This window comes from Anarhichas minor, unplaced genomic scaffold (assembly GCF_050575085.1).
Source record: "Anarhichas minor isolate MPS153535 unplaced genomic scaffold, ASM5057508v1 ptg000017l, whole genome shotgun sequence".
In the NCBI taxonomy this organism is placed as follows: Eukaryota; Metazoa; Chordata; class Actinopteri; order Perciformes; family Anarhichadidae; genus Anarhichas; species Anarhichas minor.
Window position 1 is genome coordinate 20,422,173 of NW_027466463.1, and position 11,445 is coordinate 20,433,617.

An 11,445-nucleotide genomic window follows, 5' to 3' on the forward strand; every position below is an offset into this window, starting at 1 on the left:
GTTCTCCTTTCAACAAAAAGGTAATTAAAAATGCTTAACATCATTACATAACTACTTTAAATACATCATACAATTACATTTAAACGTTTTCACTCTTAGTCAACTATTGATTCTAGTGGTATGGGATTGATTCATGGCCTCCACATCCTAACGTGTTCACGGTCTTTTGATGTCTTTTTAATGTTACATGTGATTTGGCAGTAATTAATAAAAAGCTTTGTTTCTCAAACTAAACAGATAAACTGTTATTGATCCACAGAGGAGAACATCAGGTGTAAAGAAAAGTAACAGCAACAATAATTAGAAGTATATCAAATAAAAATAGCACCTCTGTTACAGTAATTAAACTCAACATTACAAGGCACACATAATTTATTTTGTATATTTTTTAATATACTTTTTTATATAAAGTTGTATTTGTGTGTATTTTCTGGAAATAAACTAAAGTTATCAATTAAATGTAGTGAAGTAAAAAGTACAATATTTACTTAAATACAATTTAAAAAATTTGAAAAAGGAAATAAATAAAATAAAACTACCTTCCTTTAACTTGATTAGTTAATGAACGCTTAGTTAGTCGTGAATATTTACTAATAAAAGAGTATAAACATAATATGCATTCAGTCCACGTGATCATTCACTGTGTACTGTCCCTTTAACGCCAAACTGCAGAGTCACGTGACAGTGTGTCATGTGATTATTGAATTGTGAGTATAAAGAAAAGCAGCTTCAGGTCTCCTTTGTGCTCTGAATGTTCGTGAAGCAGCTCAAACCTTCGACACACCTGTTCACGAGCGAACCTTCCAGGTAAGAAAGACACTCCCGCCTTCTGCCGCTCACCGAGAGTCCTTCAAACCGGCTAGCATTGCTGTTAGCCACCTAGCATGCTATGCTAACCCGGTTTTCTTTTATCACAGTATCATGGTGCTCAATGGTGATCAATGGGGGTTAACGGTATGTTTGTTGTTGTTGTTGTTGTTATAGGAGGAGTATGCAGCGCAGAGCTGTTTGTTAATAACTACTGAACTCAAGCTGTAACGGTAAAGTACACCGTTATATTTAATAATATATTGGAGAGGTGGAAACCTAGTACATTTAGTAAAATACTGTATATAATTTGAGTATTTCCATTTTCTGCTACTATTTAAATATGCGAAGTAGCTGAAGTTATCAAATAAAAAAAATACTATGTATGTATATGTATATATTGGTATGTATGTATATGTATATATATATATGTGTATGTACTTGGAGACAAATATTGTATTTTTTTTTTTTCACTGCACATTTATTTGATAACTTGTTACTTTGCATAGTTTAATAATACAACATTGTTGATGAGACAAAACATGTAGAGACCTATGAAGACACCTTTTTTTGCTATTTTATGACATTTTATAGATCAATAAACAGAACATTCATCAGTGACATCATTACTCTTATTAAAATACACCTGGTGCAGGTTGTGAGATGATGTGCAGTGTTTCTCACTCGTATGTAAGGTTTGTTTCTCTTTCACTGCGTCATCATTTGAAGTTGACCGATGACTTTTTTTCTTCTGATGGAAGATAAAAACATTGAGCAGAAATGTTTCTGTGCATGAATCTTTATGAGCTGCTCTTCTCTTAATAATCTAAGTAACCTTCATCTTCTTGCGTTGTGTGATTTTCTGTTTATCAGACTTTGTTATTCAATGGATCACTTTTTAATCACTGAAGCAGTTATTGGTTTATTTACCATCTTGTACACACTCAACAAACTGCAACGAGTAGTTATCACATTTATTATTCAATAAATCAATATTTGGTGACTTTTGTCATTGAATATCAGGTGTTCAGGGTTATGAAATGCCAGAGATATGAGTGCTATCAATGCAATAACAGGACATGAACTCTAGGGCGAGCTGTGTTGAAATCCAGTTTATCAGTTCGTGCTGAGCTGCTCTCCGTGTCTTTGTTATCCGGCTCCATGATTTAGCTTCTCGCAGCCATAAAGGTGAGATGGCGTTTGCTCTCAACCGTTCGTATCGTCGGTACACATTGCTTCACTCCTGCCGGCCCTGTTCTCTGCTGCCTGTGTTCAGATGCTGCAGATGGGGATCCTGGTCCTGGCTCTGCTGGGTCTGCTGGGTCTCAGCTCCGCTCGGATCTGTCCGGACGGAGACATGTGTGTGAACAGTAACACCTGCTGCAGGAACACCACGGGAGGATACGGATGCTGCCCGCTGCCTTATGTGAGTCACCGTTCAGTCATTTCAGTTACACGAGTAGAATAAAAGTCCTGCATTTAAAACCTTATTTAAAGTTACTACGAGGAACTTCTAACTGGTCCTGAACCAGGCTCAGTGGAGTCCTGATCCTCTATCTGAACCAGTCTCAGTTTAGTCCTGGTCCTCTATCAGACCTCCATCAGTAAAGAGAAGATGGTCTGTTTCTATAGAGTTATTCTTGATGCTCGTCATCGGCGCAACGGGGTCGGATTCTGGTGAAACCAGATGAAATCATGCAGGTTCACCAGAAACTCCTTCAGCTCAGACTCCAGCAGAGACTGGTCCACCGTGGACAGACCCAGACGGGAGAACCAGGACTGAGAGGGGCAGACTGTCGGACCCTGCTGCAGTAAAATGAGAGGTTTTCTAAAGAGTCTGGTGCTCAGACACTACCACTTTAGTCCACAGGGACCAACAGAACCAACACTAAATGAAACTTCCTTGTAGTAACTTTAAATAAGTACAAAAGTATTGGAAGCAAAATGTACTTCATGTATCACGTAGAAGTACTCTGTAACTACCTTCATTTGGGGTCACCAGAGTTCAGGTAGTTAATAGGAAACCCTGCTGTGACTCGACTAACCCGGTGAGGAGTGACATTAAAGCGATCCAATATAGAGTCCAGTATTTAACTGAATGAACGCTTCGTTAAAGTCTTTAAATGGTTCTTCTCCTCGGCTGAAGCTTCTCTGAAACTAGAGGAGTCGAGTAAAACACTGGATCTTGATGACCTGGATCTTCTTCTACACATCCTTTGTTGCTGCTCTTTGTTCTGTGTCTTAAACCTTTTTCACGTCTCTCACCGTCTTTCTTTTTTTCCACCTGCAGGCGGAGTGTTGTTCCGACCACGTCCACTGCTGCTATGAGAGGACGGTCTGTGATCTCGTCCACAGCATGTGTGTGAATAAGACGGTTTCTTTGCCCTGGATGAGACGCCTTCCCACCAGACCGGCTCTGCTCCTTCAGGTAATCTAACCAAGAGCTTCGTCAAAGATGGAGACGGTGTGTCGGCGTTTGCTTTTTACATGATTCCTTCGCTTGATTCTGAGCTCGTTAGACTTTTGTTTTTGTGGGAAGTTTGTGGTTTTGCTGTACAATAGTACTAGATGCATGTTCATGAATAGCAGATCTGAGCATTTGCAGTCCAGCCATTGACGTGTTGTTTTCTGTGTCCTCGTCATTGGTATGCGTGGGCCGTGGGCCGTGTGGCGGTTGCAGCTCGAGGAGACGGTGAAAGCGGTCATTTGTCCGGACCAAGAGTCCGAGTGTCCGGACGGCACCACCTGCTGCGAGCTTCTCGACAGCTCGTGGGGCTGCTGTCCGTTAGCTAAGGTGATGTGAACATGAGCTCAGCCTCGCACACTGAAACACCGTAAGATGAAACGCATTACATGGTCTGCTGGTCAGCGTCTGATGCTGTCAGCTGCTCTTCTAGCTGCTCTGCTGGATAAAACCGTCTTATAATCCTTCTAGTCGAGTATGTATTTGCATCATCTGCAGGAATCTGTTGAGCCGCCTGTCTGAAATGAGGCTCCTCTCTTCTGCAGGCGGTGTGTTGTGAGGATAAACTCCACTGTTGCCCCGGGGGAACAAAGTGCGACGTTGCTCACTCGAAGTGTGTGTCGTCCTCACTGGAGTCCTTCCCCATGCTGGAGAAACTACCTGCCAGGAGGAGAGACAATACTTCAGGTAGACAACTCCTAGTGTAGAAGGTCATAACTTCCTTATGTCGGGCCAAAGGTCTACTTTAAAAAGCCCATATCAATGTGAAAAATGACTGTTTAAAATGGTAGAAAGAGGTTAAAAGTCACTGAAATCCATCTGTCATGTTAGTTATATGCTGATGATACTGTACTCATAACTAAAGACGTTTCTTGACATGCTGATGATACTATACTCAGAACATCATCATGTGAAGAAACATCTTTAGTCACAACGACCTTGTTGTATTTCCGTAGCTCCTCCGGTGGGTTCCGTGTCGTGTCCTGGAGGAAGAAGCAGCTGCCCAGACAGTTGTACATGTTGCCTCCTCAGCAGCGGAGACTACGGCTGCTGCCCTTACACACAGGTACACACGACTCTGATATACTGGAGCTGAAACTATTTGTCAGTTGAATTGATTTGTTGATCAACAGAAAATGCTAATCGCTCGTTTTTTAAGTCGTGCCATATGTTCACACAAGTGTTTCAGCTTCTGAATGTAATATCTTCAGGTTTTGCTCACATGGCTCATAAAACAGGCGGGTGAAGAGATCACCGTGGTATCTGGGGAACTGAAGTTGGCTTCTAGAAATGAAGCGAGCTATGGTTAAGCGGTTAATTGAGAAAATGAGTTGGTTGCAGCTGTAAATACACTGTTTCAAAGATATTTATTTTACTTCTGTGTGCTCTAGATTACAGCTCCTTTTTAATTGCTGTATAATAAATGAACTGTCCTTGTGTTTTACATCCACACCGTCCAGTACGTGTTCTAGTCTAACGGGCTTTAAAGAGAAGACGCTGCAGGGTCAACGTGTTATTTGCTGGAAGTTTATTTGAAATGTGATATTTTGTGTCACAAAGTTGTTTATTGTGTTTTATGTAGAGATGTGTCTCTTTATGACAATTTGAGCTTTTAGCATTAGTAAACAACATGTTGTTGTGGTTTGAGGGCTTTATTGGAAGGAAATGAGCATTGATGGTGAGAGCCTGAATGTACCTGTAAAGACTCTCTTTGGTGTTTGTGGTCCTTGGCTGTAAAGAATTATGTAATTTCCTGCTAAACCTGCAAACTTTTAATTATTTTTCTGAATCTGTTTGTCATTGTATTCGTGTGCAGGCCATGTGCTGCAGCGATCAGCTCCACTGTTGCCCGAGCGGCACGATCTGTGACTTGGAGCACGGTGTCTGTAGGTCCGGTGAGCCCAGCCCACTGAAGAAGACCGCTGCCGAGCCCGATGACGGTAAGCCGTCACACCGGAAGAGTCCTAATTTAGGATTAAACTGTGTGCAGGAAAGTCTTGATGTCTTGGTGTCTCCGTCTGTTCCGGCCTCTCGTCCCGTCAGTTAAGTGTCCAGACGAGAAATCGGCTTGTCCGGATCAGACGACGTGCTGCAAGATGACCGACGACACGTATGGCTGCTGTCCTATGCCCAACGTGAGTGACCTGAACCAACCTGTTCACAGGATTAACACTACTGCATCTGTTTTAAGTAAAGTTATTTGAAAACGCATAACACAAAACGCCGTGGTAGTGGGGCAACCGATCAATGCAATTAACGGAAAATGGATAATGTGATCTGAAACTATCACAACTTGAGACATGAATCCCTTCCTCTCTCTCTGTGTCTCTCTCTCTCTCTCTCTGTGTCTCTGTGTCTCTCTCTCTCTGTGTCTCTCTCTCTCTGTGTCTCTCTCTCTGTGTCTCTCTCTCTGTGTCTCTCTCTCTCTCTCTCTCTGTGTCTCTCTCTCTCTCTGTGTCTCTCTCTCTGTGTCTCTCTCTCTGTGTCTCTCTCTCTGTGTCTCTCTCTCTATAAATATTGACACTGACTACGAGGCTTTCCTCTCTTCAGGCCGTCTGCTGTTCAGATCAGATCCACTGTTGTCCTGAAGGCACCAAGTGTGACGTCGTCCACGGCGCCTGTGTGTCGGCCCACGGAGAGACGACCACGACCACGAAGACCCCCGCGGCTGTGACGACGCCGGTGGAGGTTCAGCGCAGAGGTCGGAGTGCGACGGTTGTTTTCACCGTCTACGATCTTCTCGATCTTAAATATTTGATCGGCATCGTTTACTTTTCTCCAGCTGCTTTGGTCTGGTGTTGTGAAGATGGGCTACTTTAGGCGCTGCTAGCATAACGCTAAATCTCCAACTGAACTGCGGTTGCATTGTGGGTGATGTAGGCACCAGGTTTTGACAAGGAGGAAGAATGCATGAAATAAAAAGACGATATCTGTGATTGTGCTGTTCTTAGGAATGTGACGCTACTCTTTGAAATGGAGTTCGTTGGCTGATTAAAAACGTTTGTCTTTCAGTCGGAGCCGTTCCGTGTGACCGCTCGGTGGCCTGCGCCGACGGAAACACCTGCTGCAAGTCGTCAGAGGGAGAATGGGCCTGTTGTCCTCTACCTAAGGTACCCACAGACGTGTGTGTGTGTGTCACACAGACTCTCTGTGTTCGGCTTTCTGTCCAGCTGCACTGAGTACACTCAACACACTTCCTGACATTGTGCGTCTGGAGATGAACCACAGCCTAGTGACGAATGGCTTCTCCTCTAATCTCGGCTCTGTGTTTTATTTATTTTGTTGTAGAAATATGAGTCGATATGATTAATGCAACTTTTATTCAGCGTTTGCACAGATTCTGGTTTCATTGTCCAGAGATGGCGGTCAGCTCAGAGGACAGCTATAAATGTTTTAGTTGCTAAGTCGTACATGTTCTCCAGCTCCTTTGTGTCTCTCCCTGTAGGCCGTGTGTTGTGAGGACCACCAGCACTGCTGTCCTCACGGCACCGTTTGTGACCTTGCGGCCTCCACGTGCGTCGACCCCTCGGGCGTGGCGTGGCTGTGGCTCGGCAAAGTGCCCGCCTTCCCTTTACCGACCGGTAACGCCAAGTGTGACGAGTCCACGTCGTGCCCCGGAAAATCCACCTGCTGCAGGACGGAGAGTGGAGGCTGGGCCTGCTGTCCTCTGCCTCAGGTAACACGAGTAGAGAACTGGCTACGGTCCGGTGGACAGCTCGTACTCTTCAGAGAGATCAGAATAATATAGTTTAGAGAAGCATGAAAAACAACACCAACGTAAATATTCTTGTAATTAACAGGGTTTTGTGCTGCAAAAGCTTTATGAAACTCTTGTTCCTGCAGGCCGTGTGCTGCGATGACCACCTCCACTGCTGCCCTCACGATACCGTCTGTAACCTGGCGGCTGAGACCTGTGACGACCCGTCGGGGGTCTTACCGTCACTCCGCTGGGTGGAGAAAGAGTCCGCTCTGACCTCAGAGGTGAACAACACATCGGCTTTCTTTTAGAGTCAAACTTTGATGAATTCATCCACTGTATTGTAGTTCTGCAAATAATTGCAGCGATAGTCGACAAAAACAATATTTATGCCTCTCGGAACGCCGGAGCTGCTGCTCTACTGCTGCCTGTATCGGTCAGTTTGTGGTTTATGGATTTAGTGTTTATGTCAAACTCTCTTCCATCTGTTTAACTCCTGAGTGTCTGACCTTTTGGAGGGATTTCAGGTGTCATTAAAGATCTGGTTAATCTTCCTCCTTCCAGGCTGAGAAGGAGCCGAGTCGGGCCGTTTCCGGTCCACCTCAGCCAGCCAGGAACATGTGTGACGCCCAAACCAGCTGCCCCAGAGACACCACCTGCTGCTTCATGGACAAGACCCACCAATGGGGCTGCTGCCCTCTGCCCAAGGTACGCCGCTAATCAACCGAACACCAGCAAAGCTGATTACATGTGATTCATTGAGAGTCTCCTTCAGGCGGTGTGTTGCGACGATGGAAACCACTGCTGCCCCAGCGGTCACGCCTGTGAACCTCACCGCGCCTCCTGCTCAAAGGGACCCCACGTCGTGGTGCCCTGGTCCTCCAAACTCAACGCCATGAGCGAGGCTTCCAGCGCCGTCGCGGACGTCAAGTGTGACGACAAGAGCAGCTGCGCTTCAGGAACGACCTGCTGTAAGCTGCAGACGGGGGAGTGGGGCTGCTGCCCGCTGGTCAAGGTCTGTACGTCTTCACACGCATGTTCAATTACTGTAAAATCACGTGTTTCTACATTGTGAGAAAGCTTGGGTTTTCCAAACGTTCCCAAATTACTCCAGAACGTTAAAGTTCACACACTGTTCTTACCTTGTTGGTGTTTCGTCGTCAGGCCGTCTGCTGTGCCGACCAGGCGCACTGCTGTCCTCAGGGCTACAGCTGCAACATGCAGACCAGCACGTGTGAGAAGAAGAACCCCGACGCTCTCATCATCACCCTCCCTCAGGTCGAAGTGGTACGGTCCGAGCTCGGAGACGACGAGGAGGACGTACCGTGTGACGTAACGGGGAAGTTCCACTGCCCGAAGCGGGACACGTGCTGCAAGGTGTCGGCCTCCGAGTGGGCCTGCTGCCCCTCAGCCCGGGTACGTCCACGCCTCACTCACATCAACACTTCATATGAGCCAAAGTGTCCGAATGTTAAATTCTGTTCTTTAAACTAATGGTGTCTTCCAGCCATGAGAGATGCATCCTTTAAATGCCTTACTTACTGGACAGGACTTTGATTATTGTCCTTGTGATGAATACATCTGCTCAATGAATTCCATTCCTTTGTGTTTTAAAGCATGATTTAAACTCTCCATCGTCTTGAACCGACGTTTCCTCTGACAGGCGGTCTGCTGCTCCGACTCGCAGCGCTGCTGTCCCGTTGGGTACTCGTGTGACCTGAAGGCTGCAGGCTGCTCTCTGCTCCCCCAGCTGACCTGGGACTCTCTGATCGGGGACAGAAGGAAAGACTTTGTCCCACGAGGGCTTTAATCCCCCTAAAAGGTGCACCGATTCCATCTTTTGATCCATAACACCCTCCGTGCTGTCTGTGGACGGCACTTCCTGTTTGACGTGTCCTTCAGGGGAGTGACGATGAAGACGTGACGATGACGTAGAAGCACTTTGATCCGCTGGTTCTGTTATTTCAACATGTGTGCAGGAGTTTGTTTCTCATCATGATCACACTTGTTGTAGATGATGAGTGACGACGTTGGTGTTGCTCCATATTTCTCTTATTTTCAACAAATCCCGTTTAAAGACCAAAACCATCAATGTCTTCATTTGTCTCAATAGTTTCAAACGCCTGGAAGGTAAAGATGGACATCGAGCTTCTCTTTGACTGTTTACAGGTTCTGCAAAAGTAAACTTCATTTAGTTTTTACTAACTAGATAGAATGCAGATAACTGTCACCCTGATGATCTTTAAAAAAACAGACTTGTTGTTGGAAAAACATTCAAGGTAAATAAAGTTATATAATTATTATTATTTTGGTTTTTCTGTCTCGTTTGTTTTCTGGGGCCTTTTCCCGTCTGCAGACCAGAGCTTTAGAACCTCTTGTGTGGAGTTACTCCTCCATGAAATAGATTGTACGGCTCACAACTATGTAGTTTAATTTTTAATAGAGACTCGGTCATTTCCTAGAAACATCTCAGTGTAGTTTTTATCAAACATTTAGGAGGAAGTAGTTCTGTTTGTTGAGACTATTTTCAGCGGTGGATGAATCCACATTAGTGAGTATTTGAGGCAGCAGATAGAAAACAGGAAGTGAAGGACTAGAGGATCAGGACCAGAAGTCAGATTCTGGACCTGAATGAGGTCCCCCCCCCCCCCCATCAGAGTTGTTATGACGACCAGAGTAAACGCATGACAGACTGTAGTTCGTCGTGTGCCCTCTGGTGGTCACAGACCAACATGGCGTCTCTTCTGCTGGAGGTGAACACAAAGCGACACGCGCTGCCTCGGCTGTAACTTGTGTGTCTCTCTCTCTCCTTACAATGATGTAATATATGTTAGATAACATGATTAAACAATAACAGACCGTCGGGGTTCATCCCTTCCTCTCTATTTTTATGAAACGCTCTATTTGTATTTTTTTTTATTACTTTTCATAAAAGTGATGTTTAAATATACAAATGAGGAATTATGTAATGGTAACTTTTGGTGAATTTAGGAGAAATCTACAGACTAAAAAAGACAAAGTAGTAAAATAAAACACCTAAATGTGTATTTTGGATGATTTCTTTCATATAATATTTATGAAATAAGATCCAATGAGGGACACTGGAAGAGGCGGGACTTAACATCTATACAGCGTCATATTTAATAAACAAACATAGATCTTCTTGTATGACTAGTATTTCCCAGAAATGTCAAACTATTCCACAGAACAAGAGGAATGTATTGATCCTCAGTGTTAATCAATATAACTCGTGTTCATTGATTCATCTCTACGTGTGAATATCTTTCACTTCTATGTTTAGCAGACTTCACCCGCCAACAGCAGAGAGGAACCAAAGTGACAAAAAGCCTTTGACGTGGGAGCAGACGTCCTCCACAGCTCCACTATTGGTCCATCGCTGATCCCATTCACATGTTGCCAGGGAGAGACACACACACACACACACACACTCACACACACACTCCCTCCTCTGGTATTGTGTTAATGCCCACAGGAATGTATAGATCATCTGTGTGTGTCGGTGGAGAGGAAGTGAAACGGACTCTTAAAATATACTCATATTCAAACAGAACTTCATCTCCAGTTTATTCTCTTTACAATATTCACGCGTTGAGTTTTTAATGGTTAAAAACAAATGATTTTCTGATGATTTTGCAGGTGAAAAATAAATTTACTTAAGTTGTGTTTTTTTAATGTATTTATCATGTTTAATTGTACTGTTTAATATCATGCAGTAGTATTATGTTATTCTATTGGTTTCATTTTGAATTATAATTTATTCAAAGTACATTTCAAGTATCTATTAAATGTCTATGTGAAAAATGATGAAATGAGTATTACAATAATTAGCTTCCTGTCACTCAGCGTGTGAATGAATCAACGTATCGTTTCAGCTGTGCTTTAATAAACAGTCGGCTTGTTTATTTTATTAATTCTTCTCATTTTTATTGTGCAATTAAGTGCTAACAATGCAAAACATGTTGAAAGTAGAAGTAGAGTAACAAAATACTCCGATATAATCCAAACAAATAACCAGACACAGAAACATATTTCTTAAACTCTTCATGTGTTTTGTGAGCAAACATTTTATTTATAAAGTCACTCACGCTGTCAGATAAATGTAATATAGTAGAAGTAGAAAGTGTTATAAAAAGAGTACTAGTACCTCGAATACTTCTAAATGTGTAAATGTACTTTGTTACATTCCAACACTGCAAATGAAAGAAAACTAAAAGAGCAAGTGTGACAGAAAGATTCTACTCTGTGTGTGTGGGTGGGGGGGGGGGGGGGTGAGTGAGGTGTAACAGCTCGTAACTCACGCACATGGTCGACCAATCAGCAGAGGCTGCGGGGGGTTAGAAAGCCGGTGGGTTACACTTGGACATTAACACTCAGGACGAACAGAGAGGCAGACAGACGGGACTCTTTAGGTCTTCTTCTTCTTCTGCAGCGGTCTCACCTGAACCTGAGACACCGT

The 11,445-nt window shown here is 43.8% G+C and overlaps 1 protein-coding gene across 5 annotated transcripts; it reads left to right on the forward strand.

Annotated features, from left to right (window-relative positions):
• Positions 1 to 672: 672 nt before the first annotated feature.
• On the forward strand, positions 673 to 10,896 carry grnb (granulin b). Of its 5 annotated transcripts, none has more exons than XM_076094213.1 (17): positions 673 to 807; positions 985 to 1,040; positions 2,084 to 2,233; positions 3,098 to 3,235; positions 3,488 to 3,601; positions 3,817 to 3,958; positions 4,228 to 4,337; positions 5,088 to 5,211; positions 5,315 to 5,406; positions 5,822 to 5,972; positions 6,284 to 6,381; positions 6,717 to 6,947; positions 7,115 to 7,252; positions 7,533 to 7,676; positions 7,744 to 7,983; positions 8,133 to 8,384; positions 8,632 to 9,274. In XM_076094213.1, the coding sequence occupies exons 3-17, from the start codon at positions 2,084 to 2,086 to the stop codon at positions 8,776 to 8,778; spliced, it is 2,271 nt and encodes a 756-aa protein (XP_075950328.1). In that variant the 5' UTR covers positions 673 to 807; positions 985 to 1,040; the 3' UTR covers positions 8,779 to 9,274. The 5 variants fall into 5 exon arrangements, with proteins under 5 accessions (XP_075950328.1, XP_075950329.1, XP_075950327.1 ...); XM_076094212.1 differs by lacking the exons at positions 673 to 807; positions 985 to 1,040 and adding exons at positions 907 to 954; positions 10,270 to 10,896 and having other exon boundaries at positions 8,632 to 8,790; XM_076094211.1 differs by lacking the exons at positions 673 to 807; positions 985 to 1,040 and adding exons at positions 907 to 954; positions 10,273 to 10,896 and having other exon boundaries at positions 8,632 to 8,790.
• Positions 10,897 to 11,445: the final 549 nt, after the last annotated feature.